Source organism: Camponotus vicinus, unplaced genomic scaffold (assembly GCF_025532165.1).
Source record: "Camponotus vicinus isolate PSW18456_S1 unplaced genomic scaffold, iyCamVici1.0 SCAF_8, whole genome shotgun sequence".
Lineage (NCBI taxonomy): Eukaryota > Metazoa > Arthropoda > Insecta > Hymenoptera > Formicidae > Camponotus > Camponotus vicinus.
This window is the reverse complement of record NW_028141980.1, coordinates 371923-392075: the sequence shown is the minus strand read 5'-3', so window position 1 is coordinate 392075 and position 20153 is coordinate 371923. Positions and strand designations below refer to the sequence as shown.

At 35.2% G+C, this 20153-nt stretch overlaps 1 protein-coding gene across 1 annotated transcript in view; it reads left to right on the top strand.

Annotated features, from left to right (window-relative positions):
• Nucleotides 1-411: 411 nt before the first annotated feature.
• LOC145975859 (uncharacterized) overlaps nt 412-20153 on the top strand; it is a 66073-nt gene continuing 46331 nt past the window's right edge. Inside the window, exons 1-4 of the mRNA XM_083106599.1 lie at nt 412-2446; nt 12572-12591; nt 13067-13151; nt 19688-19876. Coding sequence (XP_082962725.1) covers nt 412-2446; nt 12572-12591; nt 13067-13151; nt 19688-19876 — 2329 coding nt within the window. The remainder of the gene's footprint in view (nt 2447-12571; nt 12592-13066; nt 13152-19687; nt 19877-20153) is intronic.

Below are 20153 nucleotides of genomic sequence, written 5' to 3'. Positions count from 1 at the left end.
AAAGGGACGTGTGGCTTTTACGATTTCGAAACGCGGCAGGACGAGACGGTCGAAGGAACGGGAAATATAAAAAAACATATTCCGACGCTATGCATCGCGCAACAGATTTGTGAAGCATGCGTGGGGGAAAATAACATGCCCGTGTGGTGCCGTTGGTGCGGAGTACGAGAGTTCGTATTTCAACGCGATCCGGTTAAACAGTTTGTAGATTTCGTTACGCGTCCGGTAAAATATTTTAAACACATAATTTGTATAGCGCATAATGCGAAAGCGTTCGACGCGCAATTTATTTTGAAATATATCGTGGAAAATTGTAGGGATATTGAACCGAAAGTAATTTTAAACGGCACAAAAATTATTCTTTTAACCGCGGGACATACAAAATTCATCGATAGCGTTAATTATATGCCGATGCGCTTATCCGAATTACCTAAGGCTTTCGGGCTAAAGGATACTGAGGATAAGGGCATTTTTCCGCATTTATTTAATACTATCGAAAATCAAACGTACGTCGGACCGTTACCCGATGTACAATATTATTCTCCGGATAACATGAAATCGCAAGAGCGCGAACGCTTTCTCACATGGCATACCGAAATGAGGGAAAAAAATACCGTGTTCGACTTCCAACACGAGATAGTGCGCTATTGTCGTAACGATGTTGATATTCTTCGACGAGCGTGCGTAGCGTTTAGAAAAATTTTCCTAGATCGCGGAAATGTATGCCCGTTCGAGGAATGTACAACTATTGCTTCGACCTGCATGACGGTTTTCCGGAAAAACTTTTTGCAAGCCGATACGATAGGCATTATTCCTACGGGGGGATACAGATGCGCGAGCAATCATTCGCGTAAAGCCTTACAATGGCTGATATGGATGGAGCGCGAACTCGACCGCCGTATAAATCACGCGGGGCGTGCGCGGGAATATCGCACGATCGAGGGTACGCTCGTCGATGGTTATTTCGAAACGTCTGTTGCGGGAAAGACGCAGCGTCACGTGTTGCAATTTCACGGTTGCTTTTGGCACGGATGTCCAACTTGTTTCCCTGTAAATCGCGATAAAGCGCTTTCGTCGGGGGAGGATCGCGGAGATACATTAAATTCGCGATATGAACGAACTCTCGCAGTTTCATGGCGCCTTCGTCAGCGGGGATACATAGTGTCGGAAAAGTGGGAGTGCGCCTTCGACCAAGAAATGCGCGACAATCGCGTAATGTATGATTTTCTCGCGAACCATCCGATGGTAGAAACACCACCGCTCGATCCTCGCGACGCGTTTTTCGGTGGGCGTACGGGAAATATCGCAACTCAATACGAAGTCACAGGTACGGAGAAAATACGCTACGTCGACGTATGCTCATTATACCCGTTTGTATTGAAGACGGGCGCTTTTCCGATCGGTCATCCGGAAATTTACGTCGGCGATGAATGTAGCGCGTTAGTCGGAAGGTCACCGAATTATAATTTCTACTCGCTCGAAGGCCTCATACGCTGTAGAGTACTCCCTCCTCGTGATTTATTTCACCCCGTACTTCCGCATCGCGTACGAGGAAAATTACTCTTCGCGTTATGTCGTAGTTGCTGCGAAACATTTTCTCAGACACCGTGCACTCATAATGATAGCGAGCGTGAATTCGAGGGTACCTGGGTAACCTGCGAATTACGCAAGGCCGTCGAGAAAGGTTATCTCGTAACGTCGGTAAGCGAAATTTGGCAATATAGAGTTAGCCAATACGATCGCGCGTCGCGGCAAGGTGGATTGTTCGCCGAATATATTAATACGTTTTTACAGCTTAAACAGGAAGCCAGTGGTTGGCCGAGCGAATGCGGGGAAAACGACGATGAGGCAAAAGAGCGATACTTGAGGGAATATGAAAAAACTGAGGGTATCGTTCTTGATAAGCGAAACATCGCGCGGAATCCTGGTTTACGCTCGGTTGCGAAACTATGCTTAAATTCATTCTGGAGAAAATTCGGCCAACGATCCAATTTGCCGACTACCGAAATCGTAAAAACACAACAACGTTTCGCGACATTACTAACGAGCGCCGAATACGAGATAACCGACATATTACCCGTGAATGACGAGGTAATGTATGTTTCGTGGCGACTGCGACAAGAGGCTCTCGTTCCCTCGCCGATAACAAACGTCGTGATAGCAGCGTATACGACTGCACTAGCGCGTTTAAAATTGTACGAGTACCTAGAACGTTTAGATCGTCGTGTATTATATTACGATACGGATTCGTGTATTTTTATAAGCACCGGTGATTCGAACGAATACATGCCGCCTACGGGAAATTTTCTAGGCGACATGACGGATGAACTCGAAAGCTACGGCCGCGGTAGCTATATCGAGGCGTTCGTGTCCGGGGGCCCGAAATTTTACGCCTACATCGTGCGAACACCGGAGGGTAATACTCACGAAACTTGTAAAGTTAAGGGTATTACTCTCAATTACGAGAACTCGCGACGAATTAATTTTAATGCTATAAAAAAGCTACTATTAGCGAGAGAAAAAGACACACAGGAAAACGAAGAAGAAGAAAATAACGAAACTTCGATAAATCTACGCTTTAATGCGATTCGACGTACGGCGTTTCATGAAATTGTTACGCGAAGTGAAACAAAAATATGTGCGCCGGTATTAGTAAAGCGTAGATTTATCAATAGCAGATATTCGCTACCATACGGATATGTGTCGGTATAACAATATTCTTATTTCTTGGGTGACTTTTTCTTTTTTAAATAAAAGTCGCGCATTTTCCGATTTTATTTTAAAAAATAGAATTATAAATATTGTAAGTAGCATAAGAAAAATGTAAAATTTATAACAATATAAATATAATTCTTCTTTGTATATATTTCTGTATATTAATAATAAGCAAAAATTTTATTAAAAAATGGCTGGTTTTGAAAAATATTAATAAATGTAAAAATTTTTTATCTTAATTCGAGTTTAATACTTTTAACTTTTCCCTTCTTCCTTTATAACACCCCCGCCTCGCGTTCAATCATCCGCATGTTCATCTTTTTACCTCTGTAGTGCAATGTAGTCTAATTATAATAATTATAATAATTATAATAATTATTGTCTCCTACTGAGATGCTTTGTCTCTTTTTCCGATAAAGTGCGTCATGAACCGTTCGAGCGGAGGGGGCTTGTTTCGATATTCCATAGCGGGCGCCGAGACGGAGTGGGGAGGTAAGGATTGTTTCCTCGAGACATATACCGCCGGCTACCCTCCGAAAGTCGGTAGGTGGGGAGGTTCGTTCTGCCAAGACGTAGCGAGAGCGACTAAGGGCTAGGTAACGGGAATTTGACTCGGAATCCTATACAGGTGGGCCAGGGCTGGAGTGGGAGGAGGATTGCTTCTTCGAGTCTAGTACCGCGGAGGTAGGGAAATAAAAATTTGATAAATCGGCGACACAGCCGGCGTCGACCAATCGCAGCTCTGGGCCACTATGGTGCGAGCCAATCAAACTCTGGACCACTATGGTGCAAGCCAATCAAACTCTGGGCCACTATGGTGCAAGCCAATCAAAATCGAGACTTCGGGAGGTGGGGCATTGTTTCCACCAATCAGAACGCCTCCCTCCACTTCACCTGGCCACGCCCACGGCCCAGGGGCCGAGTGGTGGGGGTTTGTTTTGACGCACCATAGTGGCCCATATCTACTTATACCTCTTGTTTATAATTTTTTAAACTTAATTATATCTATAGCTTGATTAAATTATTTTATACTTAACTTATTTCTAGTGTGCTCCTTTCTATTTTATCCTTCCTTCTATTTTTGTCCTCCTTTATCTCCTCTAATAATAATAAAGATAATCTTTATAGATATATATCACGCAATGCTAATAGGGGTGTTAGGTTAGGTTTTTACAGTTCTGATCGTATGTCATTTATAAGAGCTCGTTTAGCTCGTACTAGAGACTCTAGAGACATCTATAAGTAGACATCATAAAAAATTCTTTTGAAAGACATCTTACAAAAAGATAACTTATTGATATCGTTTTCAAGACAAATTAATGAGATCTTCAAAAAGTCCTCTTAAAGAGTTCTTCCTCTCAATAATGCTCACTGGGAATACTTGCCATGAAATCAATTTTACATTGTAGAAATATTATACATAAATTCTTCCTAAAAAATTAAAACGCATTTTATATTTATTCAGAGAAACTTGATTTTCAAAATATTTAAAATCGACACTAAATGAGAATTAGGATTCTTTTAATTCCTAAAACATTTTTTATATAATGTATATAATTTAAAAGAAAAAACGTTTTACGCAAGTTTTAAATCGCACAGTCTTTAAATCGAAGTAAGTTATGAAAACTTGGCGTGCCCGGATTGCACATTGCACATTGCAGTGTAATGTTGCAGAAATATTGCAGAGATATTATTTTGTAATATTACTTTGGCAATATTGCAGGGGTGACACTTTTTTGGACATGTAACGATTGGACATTGAACGATTGGACACGTAATATTGGACACGGAACGATTGGACACTGCACGATTGGACACTGCACGATTAGACACCGTTCCACATGGGTTTGCAATATTCCACACGAAACGAGGTTCAACACACACCGCATATGTACACACACACACGCGGGGGGTGCAAGGGGGGCCTTCGGCCCCCCTCCCGCATCCACCCCGCCGGTAGCAATCGTGCAGTGTCCAATCGTGCGGTGTCCATTCGTGCGGTGTACAATCGTTCGGTGTCCAATCGTGCGGTGTACAATCGTGCAGTGTCCAATCGTGCAGCGTCCAATCGTGCAGAGTGCGTGTCCAATCGTGCAGTGTCCAATCGTTCAGTGTCCAATCGTGCAATGTCCAATCGTGCAGTGTCCAATCGTTTTATGTCCAATATTACGTGTCCAATCGTTCAGTGTCCAATCGTTACGTGTCCAAACGAGATGCGCCCTATTGCAGCAACATTTTAACATAACGAAAATGTGTAACATGTGTTTCTTTACTTGCCGCTACGTGGCAACATCAAACTTAACCAATTCGTATTCGAATTTTCGTCTAAAGTAGATATAAGGTCTACAAAGGACTAACGCAGTAATTATATTTCTTGTCTTGATTCGGTTTAATTTCTAATAAATTGACTCGATTTATTTAATATTCTGAATTCTAATAAGGGATCTAGATTATTAAACAAATAATTTATTTAATAATCTGAATCCCTCGTTGGGATTCAGAATATTAAACAGATTTTTTTTCACTGAATGGATAAATGAGAAATAGTTCATTTATTGCACGTATTAAAATATTCTGGTGTCGACGGTTTGTAAAATTATTGTATGTATATTATTGAGATAAATATTTAATGAGAAACATTTATAGATAAAAAATTAATTATTAATAAATTTATTAATAAAAAACAATTAGATATTTTTTTAAAAGCATGACATTTTTTTAAAGGGAAATGTTTTTTACCTATCTTAAACATTTTTTAAATATTTTTAAAGTTTATTTATTAAATTTAAAACGGTCTGCATTTATAGCAAAACGCGTTTTAATATTACAAATACATTGCACCGTAACATTACTACAATTTTACATTGCACTATTCCTAAAAGCGGACATTTTAACGTTGCTGCAATCCCACAGCAATGGTGCAGCAACATTTTGCAGTGAATTTGCAATGTTGCAATATTGCGGTGAAAGATTGCTGCAATGTGTACGCAATCTTTGTGTGCTGTATGGGTAATAACAATAATAACAATAATAACAATAATAATAATAATAATTATTATTATTATTATTATATAGTTAGTTGCATCTTCACATGTAATGCAGTTCATTTATTTATTATACTTATCGTTTTATTAGTATTAGTATTCTATATCACGAATCATAGTTGTTATTTTCTTTGGCTTGCTTTAATTTAAATTCTATAAAAGAGATTAAAAGATTAAAAAATTTAAAGTCAAAAATTAATAATTATAAAAATGTTTGAAGTACATAATATAAATAATGTATATCGTTGGGGGGAGGAAACAATAGTATAAAATATTGCGAACGTTATTAATTTAATATGTGATATTATTTTATCGTGTATTGTCAATGCGGTTACAATTGTTGCGATTTTTTTAGATATGTGTTGATATTTAAGAATATCTATCAATATTTTTATTTGTCTTAAAATTTTACTTAATAATTTTTTATAATTATTTATGACAAAAATTCTTGTTTGTTGTACTTTTTCTATAGTATAATAGTGTAATCAACAAGTGCAATATGCATTGTGCATGTAAAGTTATGCAACTATATAATTATCTAATTATATAATAATTATAATTATATCGTAATTATTATTATTATTGTCTTAAACAACATATACATATTACATATTGTATTATTGTTATTATTATTGTTAGTGTTATTGTTGTTGTTGTTTTTGTTGTTTTTGTTATAGTTGTTATAGTTATTGTTATTACTTCATCTTATGCTTTCTCAAATTAATAAGTTTACACTCGTGTGTCATTTCGTGTGCATGCAGTTTGAACACTCGTGTGCATGTACTTTGAACACTCGTGTGCATGCACTCGTGTGCATGTACTTTGAACTTATATATTTATGTTTAACGTTTTGATATTTTATTATATATTAAACTCTTACATCAATGTTATTCTAGCTATGCATGAAAAAAAGATGATTACATAGTAGCGTATCTGATAGTATTAGTATTAGTAATCTTTTTATTATTACGCAAACGTATTAATTATCTTCTATTACATAAAAACATAACGTGTGGACGCCTAAAGAATCGAGCGCATGGATGACGGGCATAAATAGTTTATTTACAGAGAGGTTTATAATTAATTTTGGAAAATTATTTTTCGAAACACATAATTTAATTATATATGGATTCGTAAAAAAATAACCTTTCATTTGATGATAAAGAAATTTCAAAATTGGAAAAAATGTTAGTGGTGGGGATATTTTAAAAAATTAAAAAAATAAAAAGTTTTTTTGTTATTGTTGTAAAAAACTCTTCAAACCATTTAACTTTTAATTTGAAATTTGTTTTTTCTATCTTTCATAATTTCGGAGATATTTGTCTCGAAAGGAAAAAAACCGATTTTTTTTAGAAGAGTGTTTTACCTCCTAGATATGCGTATGGGCACGTATAAAACAATACGAGTTCCTTATTTTTGTCTAGAAGACAACATACATAAATAATATTCTACCTTATATGCAACAAAATGTTTAATGTCCTTAAAAATAATTTATAATAATTTTCCCTTACAAAACCATTCTTCTGAAAAACAAAACCTCAACCAATAATTAGCATAAAAAAATATAAAAAAATAAAATATCAAAACTAAATAGAAAATCAATAATTACTATTAGCCAAGTACCTAAGAGCAATTTGCAAATTTGATATAATACTTGTCATGAAATCAATTTTACATTGTAGAAATATTATACATAAATTCTCCCTAAAAAATTAAAACGCATTTTATATTTATTCAGAGAAACTTGATTTTTAAAATATTTAATGAGAATTGTTAATTGCAAATTACATATTTTTTCTTCAAAACAACTATGTGTTTTCTTTACACCAATTGATTCCTCTCATTATTTTGTACATAAAACTATTAAGGTAAGGTAATCGAAAAATGAATATTTTACAAGATATTTTACGGTTTATGTAAAATTAAGAAATTATTTCAAGCCTCATAACTCAAAAAGTACTTAACGAAAATGTACTTAATTATAGTGTTTTGGAAAGCTCTCGAGATGAGCTACAAGAATGTACAAAAATATATAGGATGTTCCATTTAAAAAAATTGAAGTGACCTTCACGTGACCTTCAAATGACTCTTCAAGGTCAAACCAATGATACCATCTTATGGCCCCCTCGAAACCATACAACTTTTGTCTAAAACATTTTTCTCTATCTTGCTTATTTTTCGAGTTATTTGGCTGCCTAAGTTAAAATGGGTCACCCTGTATATATATATATATATATATATATATATATATATACAGGTGATTCAAAATAACCCTATTGTCCTTGAAATGACACATTCTTGAATCAATTCTAAGACGATTTTTCCTGTGGCAAAATTTTGTCCAACGCTTAGTATTTGAATTATTAAAGGAAGTAATTAACTTATGACGGGTCGGATACAAGAGGCAGGCAAGGGTGGCGCGATTCACTGTCAGACGCGGGTGCTTACGCGGGGCGCCTGCTGCGATCAGTTGATCGCTACATACACACATGCGAATACATACATTCTCATACTCTCTCCCTCTCTCTCTCTCTACCTCCCTCTCTCCCTCCCTCACTCTCTCTCTCTCTCTCTCATTTGCTTACTCACTTATTGTCATTATTACTCTTACTTAAATTATTATTTACTTTTCATTATTATACATTTTCACTTTAATTATTATTTTTTTTAATTTGTCACGGACAAACTCCGCGCTCGCCGGCGGATAATCGCAGCCGGGATCAGGATTCGGTTTTCGGTTAGGCAAGCTCAATGATCACGCTCGGGGTTTTCGTCAGAAAATAAAAGCGAGGTTTTATTCACGTTAAATATGTACAGAAGAGAAATGTATAACTGTTCGAACGTATGCGTGTACGGTGTGACGGTACGATGCAGCGTGTATAAATAAAATGTATAAATGTTCGATCGTATGCGTGTACGGTGTGACGGTACGATGTAGCGTATACGGTCGCGATGCACAAGTAACCCGTGCTTTAATATCTTTCGCGGGTTCGCACGTTGGAATGCGCGTATACCGCGTGTGTTTACAAACGGCGCGGTCAATGACCGTTTGACGTAGCGTGGCTCGCATTTTTGTCGCTCGTCTGGGCTTTCGATCTGGCCCCGTTTTTACGCAGATGATAAGCGTACGGTTCTTGGAAATTCGCGAGTATTTCCTAATGGAGGTAAGAAATTCCGGGAACGCCGTGCCGACGAGAATGTCTCGTCCGAGGTAGCTCTCCTCTCTACCCCGAGGTGTATGCACCGGGCGTTTAGGCGGTCGGATGTTAGACCGATATCGAGATCTCTCGATCGAACCGGAGTACACTCTGATTCGGTTTCTCTCGGTCGGAAGAATGCTCAGATGGAAGGAGCCTATGTCAAGAATCGAGAGTGCTCGATTGAGGAAGAATGCGCTCTACCTCCGGATCTTGAAAGTTGGCTAATTCTTTTGGAGCGGTCTAGGTTTTCGGATCTTTTCACTTGCGTGAGCGGATTGGAAAAAAGTGCTTAATTCGCCGAATGCGGCCTTTTTATACCGGCTAATTACCCGCGTCGGAGCGCGGCGGTATTACCCCTTCCGAACGGGTTTCGGGAAAACGGTACGGTCGGGCCCGTTCGGAGGGGTTCGAGAAGTGCGCCGAACGCGGGTTTTCGCCGGTCGGCGGTTCGGGCCGCATCGGCGACGCTCGGTGGTTTCCGGCTAATTTAGCCTAACGGCTTAAAGCCGTATACGGTACGTTTCAAACGCTTAAAAATGTGGGCGCACCGCGCCCCTGCCTCTGCCCGGCGGGTGTTCTGCCGGGCGGCAGCTTCCGGCGGATCGCATGCCAGGAACAAAGTAACGTGCAGGGGGTGCATCGTTACAAATTGTACTGTTTTTTTTTTACGAGTAAGGGGAAAATGCATTTCATGCATACTCACCGGCCGATCCGGTGAGTCATGTGGGACTCGAGTACCAAGTTGAATTACCAACTCGGTTTAGTGGGTACACCCTACCCACTAAAAACCCCTCTCTTTCGTGAATTTTCTCTAACACTGTTTATTTGACATCCCGAAATCTGTTTTCACACAACACCAAAGAATAGTTATTATTCCCTTGTTCGATGCATTGCTGTAATTTCTTGAGAAATGAATTTTCCGACAGATCGTACCTTCACTCAAATTGAACGTAGATATCGTTCTAAGTGACAGAGATTTACACTAAATAATTAATCGAAAGTTCTTTTTTCTTTTATAAACTTCAACATAATCACATTCATTCACTCACTCGATAAGACGAGAAATTTACAAATGACTCTCACTAATCACTATCAATCACTGTCGAATAATCACTGTTGGCAATTATAAACCACTCGATTAAAGAAACACACGCACACGTACGTTATTACACGACGCGACGACGCGAAAACACGATGATATTTACCCGGCGACAGAAAACAGTTTTTGGTTATGGTAGGTTACGGTAAGTTAAGGTACTAACAGCGCTGTCGAACGTGAATATGTGTTTGATTGAAGAACGCGACAATTTAGCGTATAATATTATTATCATATGATATTTATACATCGTATAATATTTGTTTTAAAATTAATTAGAATAAATAAATGTTTAATACTTTCACTATTAATGTTAAATGTTATTTATTATTAATACTAAATATTATAATTAAATATTCTTAAATAATATTATTAAAATTAAATATTTATTTATTACTATTAAATATTATTATTAATATTAAATATAAAAATAAATAAATAAATATTTAATATTAATAGTAATATTTAAGAATATTTAATAATAATATTTAGTATTAATAATAAATAACATTTAACATTAATAGTGAAAGTATTAAACATTTATTTATTCTAATTAATTTTAAAACAAATATCATACGATGTATAAATATCATATGATAATAATATTATACGCTAAATTGTTGCGTTCTTCAATCAAACACATATTCACGTTCGACAGCGTTGTTAGTACCTTAACTTACCGTAACCTACCATAACCAAAAACTGTTTTCTGTCACCGGGTAAATATCGTCGTGTTTTCGCGTCGTCACGTCGTGTAATAACGTACGTGTGCGTGTGTTTCTTTAATCGAGTGCTTTTTAATTGCCAACAGTGATTATTCGACAGTGATTGATAGTGATTAGTGAGAGTCATTTGTAAATTTCTCGTCTTATCGAGTGAGTGAATGAATGTAATTATGTTGAAATTTATAAAAGAAAAAAGAACTTTTGATTAATTATTTAGTGTGGATCTCTGTCTCTTAGAACGTGATATCTACGTTCAATTTGAGTGAAAGTACGATCTGTCGGAAAATTCATTTCTCAAGAAATTACAGCAATGCATCGAACAAGGTAATAATAACTATTTTTTGGTGTTGTGTGAAAACAGATTTCGGGATGTCAAATAAACAGTGTTAGAGAAAATTCACGAAAGAGAGGGGTTTTTAGTGGGTAGGGAGTACCCACTAAACCGAGTTGATAATTCAACTTGGTACTCGAGTCCCACATAACCGGATCGGTCGGTGAGTATGCATGAAATGCATTTTCCCCTTACTCGTAAGAAAAACAGTACAATTTAAAAAAATAATAATTAAAGTGAAAATGTATAATAATAAAAAGTAAATAATAATTTAAGTAAGAGTAATAATGACATCAAGTGAGTAAGCAAATGAGAGAGAGAGAGAGAGAGAGAGAGAGAGAGAGAGAGTGAGGGAGGGAGAGAGGGAGGTAGAGAGAGAGAGAGAGAGAGAGCATGAGAATGTATATATTCGCATGTATGTGTATGTAGCGATCAACTGATCGCAGCAGGCGCCCCGCATAAGCACTCGCGTCTGACGGTGAAGCGTCACTCTTGCCTGTCTCTTGTATCCGACCTGTCATAAGTTAATTACTTCCTTTAATAATTCAACAACTAAGCGTCGGACGAAATTTTGCCAAAGGAAATATCGTCTTAGAATTGACTCAAGAATGTGTCTAACTTCACGTCCAAATTTCGCGTAAATTCAAATAAGCATAACTCCGCCAAAAAGTCATATTTGAAAAATTTTTATTTCATTTTCAAGCTTGAAGTCTGCACTTTAAGAAGCATTTGTAAATTTGTGAATGTAACCTCACCTATGCACCCCGTACTACCGTATCTCTCCCTCCCTAATTTGTCCGCGAACTGTGCCATCTCCTATCCTCCTACTCGCATTATTCGCACTCGGCGCTTTTCCAAAAGTAAGGGCATTTTCCGTCTCTAAAAATTTGCATTTGCATTTGACACTAACTTCTACGGGGTGCAGTGAATTTTTGTTGCAAATCTCGTGCTAATCACAGTAAAATGGGATTTTTCTTTACAAGTAAAAAAGAGGTTCGTGCAATTTTTTCTTTTTCGTACAGTTATGACATATCAAAATTACTCTTACTTTTTCAGTTACTGTCAGCATTAGCATTACCCAATGCGCACCACGAGGAGGTTGCTGGTGTGTGCGCGCGCGAGCGCACTGTGCGCATTCGTGCGCATTTGTTACAACAGAGATGATTTTGTTACTAAAATACTTTTTATTACTAAAAATAATAAGGAGTGACGAACCACAGGGTTCTTATCTCTGCTGTAACACATGCGCACTAATGCGCGCACGCACACGCGCGCACACACATGTGCACAAACACACACACACACACACACGATGCGTCAAATCCGACTAGCAACCTCCTCATGATGCGTATTGGGTAATGTTAATGCTGGCGATAACTAAAAAAGTAACTAAAGGGTAACTTTGATACATCATAACTCTGCGAAAAAAAATCGTACAGACCTCTTTTTTTTATTTGTAGGAGAAAGTCCATATTCTACTGTAATTAGCATGAAATTTGCGACAAAAATTTGTTGCACGCCATAGGATGTGTCAAAATATACAAATTTTTAGAAACGGAATATGCCCTTACTTTTGGAAAAGCGGCGAGAGCGGGAGGTTACATTTAAAATTTCACAAATGCTTTTTAAAGTGCAGACTTCAAGCTTGAAAATGCAATAAGAATTTTTCAAATACGACAATTTTGGACAGTTATGCTTATTTGAATTTATGCGAAATTTTGACGTGAAATTATCTATGCGATAATTTTGTTGTTGTGAGCAGTATATATATGATTATTTTTAAAAATATGTATTTTATTCCAAATAAATAATAATTATTTAATCTTATGTAATAATTTATCACTAATTTAACCAAAGAGAAATAGAGATGTTCTAAAGTATATATTAATTGTGTTTAAATAACGCAAACAAATATACATTCAAAATATTTAAAAATATTTTACACAACATTGTAGGCAATCTTGCAAAACAGTGTGGATAAAAGTTTCCTATATAAATTTTTTGAACCATTTTTCGACAATGGATTACTCACAGTTCCTGGTAAGATATTTTTAATAAAATAAAATTTAGTTACTTTTATAAATATGAGTATAAGTTACATAATAACATAATTATAAGGAAGCTGTTTTTGTAACATAATTTATTTGTATTTCCGTAGTCATATAATATTTTTATTTACACCACTAATATGACAAAGGACCCCGCACCATTCCTATGGGAAAGTGTCTTTCTGCAAATTTGGCTAATTTTTGGATATGTGTAGTTATCGTGATTCTGAACAAATGTCTCAATGGGCACAACTTAATCCTATGAGCCGTTTTTGCGTTACAAGCTCTGGAAGGTCCACATTTTACATGTAAAGGTATAGGCTTTTCGACTATATATGTGACCCTTGGTCGAATGTGCATGCGTGTGTGTGTGTGTGTGCGCGCGCGCGCGCGCGTGCGTTGTATCTTGTTGCGTCTTAACTGTATTGATGCCAATCATTGTTAAGAGCCGTATAAAGACAACGGACGTACGTGGTACAGTCCAGCGTATGTGAATTTCTAATGTATGTCAATTATTAAAGTGGACTTATTATAATGTGTATAATAAGTTTAATATACAGAGTGACCCATTTTAACTTAGGCAGCCAAATAACTCGAAAAATAAGCAAGATAGAGAAAAATGTTTTAGACAAAAGTTGTATGGTTTCGAGGGGGCCATAAGATGGTATCATTGGTTTGACCTTGAAGAGTCATTTGAAGGTCACGTGAAGGTCACTTCAATTTTTTTAAATGGAACATCCTATATATTTTTGTACATTCTTGTAGCTCATCTCGAGAGCTTTCCAAAACACTATAATTAAGTACATTTTCGTTAAGTACTTTTTGAGTTATGAGGCTTGAAATAATTTCTTAATTTTACATAAACCGTAAAATATCTTGTAAAATATTCATTTTTCGATTACCTTACCTTAATAGTTTTATGTACAAAATAATGAGAGGAATCAATTGGTGTAAAGAAAACACATAGTTGTTTCGAAGAAAAAATATGTAATTTGCAATTAACAATTCCATATTTTTTCTTAAAAACAACTATGTGTTTTCTTTACACCAATTGATTCCTCTCATTATTTTGTACATAAAAGTATTAAGGTAAGATAATCGAAAAATGAATATTTTACAAGATATTTTACGGTTTATGTAAAATTAAGAAATTATTTCAAGCATCATAACTCAAAAAGTACTTAACGGAAAGGTACTTAATTATAGTGTTTTGGAAAGCTCTCGAAATAAGCTACAAGAATGTACAAAAATATATAGGGTATTCCATTTAAAAAAATTGAAGTGACCTTCACGTGACCTTCAAATGACTCTTCAAGGTCAAACCAATGATACCATCTTATGGCCCCCTCGAAACCATATAACTTTTGTCTAAAACATTTTTCTCTATCTTGCTTATTTTTCGAGTTATTTGGCTGCCTAAGTTAAAATGGGTCACCCTGTATATTCATTGAGATATTTCAGTTTATATATTGGTATGGTATATGGTATATGGTATGCAACTAAGCAGCTAAACAGTGTGTATTTGGATTTGATATGCACAGATACTAAAAGGCATATTCAACATGTATAGAGACACGCATACACACACATACGCACACGCACGCACATTCGACCAAGGGTCACATATACAGGGTGTATCAGACCACCCGTGCCAGCCAAATATCTCGAAAACCAAGAATGACAGACAAAAATATTTCAGACAAAAGTTGTAGGGTTTCAAGTAACGTATTATATAGTAATATTGGTACGACCTTGAATAGTGTTGTCAAGGTCACGTGAAGGTCATCTTAAATTTCTTAAATGGAACCCCTTATTTTTCATTACATATTCTTGTAGCTTATCTCGAGGGCTTTTCAAAACACTATAATAAAGTATTTTTTCATTGAGTACTTTTCGAGTTATGAGGCTTGAAATAATATCTTAATTTTACATAAATCATAAAATATCTTGTAAAATATTCATTTTTCGATTATCTTACCTTAATACTTTTATGTACAAAATAATGAGAGGAATCAATTGTTGTAAAGAAAACACAAAATTGTTTCGAAAAAAAAAATGTAATTTGCAATTAACAATTATATTTTTTTTTCGAAACAATTTTGTGTTTTCTTTACAACAATTGATTCCTCTCATTATTTTGTACATAAAAGTATTAAGGTAAGATAATCGAAAAATGAATATTTTACAAGATATTTTATGGTTTATGTAAAATTAAGATATTATTTCAAGCCTCATAACTCGAAAAGTACTCAATGAAAAAATACTTTATTATCGTGTTTTGAAAAGCCCTCGAGATAAGCTACAAGAATATGTAATGAAAAATAAGGGGTTCCATTTAAGAAATTTAAGATGACCTTCACGTGACCTTGACAACACTATTCAAGGTCGTACCAATATTACTATATAATACGTTACTTGAAACCCTACAACTTTTGTCTGAAATATTTTTGTCTGTCGTTCTTGGTTTTCGAGATATTTGGCTGGCACGGGTGGTCTGATACACCCTGTATAGAGTCGAAACGCCTATACCTTTACATGTTAAATCTGGACCTTCCAGGGCTTGTAGCGCAGAAACGGCTCATAGGATTAAGTTGTGCCCATTGAAACATTTGTTCAGAATTACGATAACTACAAAATATCCAAAAATTAGCTAAATTCACAGAAGGACACTTTCCCATAAGAATGGTGCGAGGTCCTTTGAAATTATTAAAAAATTAGAAAATAAATTTCTATTAATATTTTTTAATATCAATGTTTTGGTAACTTTAAAACAAGGAAATCCACCAAAATAGTGGATTTTAGATTTTTTCATTTTAACTAAGAAATTATTAAGATGTTTTTATTGAAATGTATGTTGACTTTTACCAAAATAACAAACTGATTATATATGCCAACTTATTTTCCATCAATCATTCTAATTTCGCAATTTTGTATACAGGGTGAGTCTGATAAAACGTCCACCGTGTTTTTCTCGACAACGAAGCGAGATATAAAAAAATGTTTCAGACAAAAGTTATATGGCTTGAAGGAGGACATAAGATGGTGCCATTAGTTTGACCTTGAAGAGTCACCTGAAGGTCACGTGAAGGTCACTTCCAACTTTTTAAATGGGACACCCTATATACTTTTACATATTCTTGTAGCTTACCTCAAGAGCTTCCCAAGACACTATAATGAAGTATTTTTTCATTGGGTACTTTTCGAGTTATAAAGCTTAAAATAATATCTTAATTTTACATAAACCATAAAATATCTAGTAAAATATTCATTTTCCGATTATCTTACCTTAATACTTTTATGTACAAAATAATGAGAGGAATCAATTGATGTAAAGAAAACACACAGTTGTTTTTAAGAAAAAATATGTAATTGTTAATTGCAAATTACATATTTTTTCTTCGAAACAACTATGTGTTTTCTTTACACCAATTGATTCCTCTCATTATTTTGTACATAAAAATATTAAGGTAATAATCGAAAAATGAATATTTTACAAGATATTTTACGGTTTATGTAAAATTAAGAAATGTTTTCAAGCCTTATAACTTAAAAAGTACTTGAGGGAAAAATATTTTATTGTAGTGTTTTGGAAAGCCCTCGAGATAAGCTACAAGAATATGTAATAAAAAATAGGGGCTTCCATTTAAAAAAATCAGCTTGACATTCATATGACCTTGAGTACTTCATCCCAGGTCAAATTCTTATCATCATTAGGTACATTTTATTTAGTCCTATAACTTCGTTCCTTACATATTTTTCATTATAGTTGATCGTTTTCGAGATATTTGAGCGTTCCGGGACTTTTTGAAGACCCTGTATACGAAATTACTCGGGAAAATCTCCCCTATAACATATTTAAAAATAAAGCAAATCGGTGAACATAAAGTAGAATCTTTATGTCAATATTTCTCACATTTATTTGTTAATAATTTTCGAATAAAGAACGACCGCCTAAACCTTTAGAATGTTAATCAGGGATAATATCTTCACAACATACGTCAATAACACATTTGTGCGAAGGTGGGCCCTTTTTATGCATAATTACCATTATAAACTTTGTAATTATGAAAAAGCCATTAGAAAATTACAAATAATAAAATATTTCTTTTAAATATTCGTCGAATTGACGGACATAATAAAACTAACACGAAAATCGCGCAAGTCCGGAAATTTTAATTTTGATGAAATTACACATATGTAGAAGGATAATTAGATGAATGTGTAAATAGATGAATAGAAATTTTTAGTTGCTGCTTGAAAACAATTCTAAGGAGTGAAATCACCCTTCATATGTAGAGCGACTTTTTGCTTCTTGCAAGGGTGTATTTCCGAAAAGTACTCACTCCAGATTTTTTCGAAACTCAGTATCCCTACGTATTTTGACGCGCTAATTACGAATATCATAGTGAAAATTGGCGACTATTTAATTTTCATGGTGAAAACTATGAAAAACGCATAAAAATTATAGTTTTTTACGTTTATCTCAGTAAATATGGAAAAACATGATAAATGCTTTAGATAAAAGTTTTAGATCTTACAGAGATAAATATTTTAGGTTCTATACGTTCTTACCGTACGAATAATAGTTTTCGAGGAAATCGAGTATAAAGACAATAACAGCGTTGACACTTAAAAAAATAATTCATCCCTTTTGCGGGAATCATGAAAGCGGAAAGCGGAAGAATTATGTGCTATTTCATGCAGGACTGATTTCGTTCCTTTTGTTACACAATAAAATAGGACATGCTGTCATTCTTCTTCTTCTGATTCATGATACATTCTCCCTTGTGTAGGGGTCGAGAGGACTCACGTTAAAAAAGCACCCCGGTTTGTGAGAGGCGAGGGGATTCACGATAAAAAAGCACTCTAAAGTTAGGATGTCAAAGCATCGATGCTTTATCCATCCGCAAGCGAGGTTCACGCACCCTACCGGCGGGGTGGGTGCGGGAAGGAGAACCGAAGGCCCCTTTGCACCCCCCGCGTGTGTGTGTGTATGTACTGATCCATTTCTCGTTCTGCGACATCTTATCACGCATTTTTACTTTCGCGTAGTTTCTACGTTACTACGTATTACTACGCATGCTTGATCAGCTGCATTGCTGCTATACACTATCGGTATGACAGTTATTCTAACCTCGAAACTGTCATATTTTAACGTTCTATAAGTTTTGTAGTATTGCAGTATGTACTATTGCAGAGCGATGATTTTAACTTTTAGATTCGTTTTACGGGCCAAAACACACTATTTTGTGAAGTTTCAAGAAAAACAGTGAATAAGAGACTTTCCTTCGGTATTACTCTGTCTTTATACTTGATTTTCTCGAAAACTATTATTCGTATGGTGAAAATGTATAGAACCTAAAATATTTATCTCTGTAAGTGTTCGAAAAACATAAAAATTATCCCGGTTCAAAAATTCGCATAGGCAAGAATCAGCAATTTATAATTCGAGAATTCGAATTTAACGGGCATTAAGAATCTTCTCGAGCCTTCGATCCGTTAGAAAAACTCGATCGTTCCCGTTATCTCTCATTTTTTCATTGGTTAAGAAACGCTTGTCATAAACGCTTACAATAACATTGTCAACCGTCGACAAAATCAGCGCAGCGCACGGGCATGCGCGCCCATACGTCACGATCAGCTGATTGCCAATCAGCTGATCGAAAAATACTGCGCGCATGACAACCAAAGAATTTTCAACGTCAGACCTCATCGGCGGCCAATTGTACACGGCGCCCTGAGGTCACCGCTAAATTATAAAACTTATTGGTCCGCGTCGCAAAGGGCCCAAAAATTCGCTCGCTATATAACGGGCGCCGCACTACATCGCGGCGCAGTCTCGCAATTTTCGCTAAACCGCTTCTTTGTTAAACTACTTTTTGTCAAACCGCTTCGCTTAGCTAAAACCGTTGTGTTAAAACCGCTCGATTATCTGTAAGCAGGCATATAAATTAGTTTTACAGTTCTTTGTACATATATATTTTCTTTCTTTAAATTATAATTGTGGTGTCTTAAAATAAAAATCAAAAACAAAAAAATTACGTGTCGTGTGGAGTCTTTTAGTTTTAATAATCTGTCTGTGGTCGTCCGTTCACCGCGCTCTCAAAAACTCTTCGCTGTCGCTGCAATCCGCGTTCACCCGCGAACAGTAAGATCTAAAACTTTTGTCTAAAACATTTATCATGATTTTTCGTATTTACTGAGATAAACGTAAAAAAATATAATTTTTATGGATTTTTCATGGTTTTCATAATGAAAATCAAGTAGTCGCCAATTTTCACTATGATATTCGTAATCAGCGCGTCAAAATATGTAGGAATACTGAATTTCGAAAAAATTGGGGGTTAGTATTTTTCGGAACTTTATCCCCCCCCTTACATATATGTAAAGTTTCATCAAAATTTCCAATTTTCACGAGGTTCCCTTTTAAGTATATATATTCAATGATAGTTATTCTAGTGTTAATATTATGTGTATTTATATGTTTTATTAATTTTCTTTACTATCTTTTTATAATATTTATTCCAGTATCTATATGGATTAAAAATCGTAAAATAATAACGCCAAGCATTAATACAAATATGTTACGAAAGTCTTTTGACATATTTGTCCAACAATCTTTAATATTAACGGACAAATTAGAAACAGTTGGACTAAGTGGAAATAAAATTACTCTTCTTCAACATATATTGAAGTGTAATCTGAATGCTGCGTGCGGTAAGATCAAATTTTTTTATTTATTGTAAAACGTTTGCGCATATACTTTTTATAAAAATTTAAAAAGAAATAAACAATTTCCTAAGAGATACAAAAGGAGAACATTAATGATAAATAGTTTGCATTTTATAAATTAAATAATATTAACTATTGCCAACTTAAAGATGAAATTTCAAAGAGTATAAAATTATATAATAATAATTGAATAACAGTAGATTTATTTCATTTGAATTGATTGTAATCATAAGTTTACACATTAAAATTATGAGTATGAGTG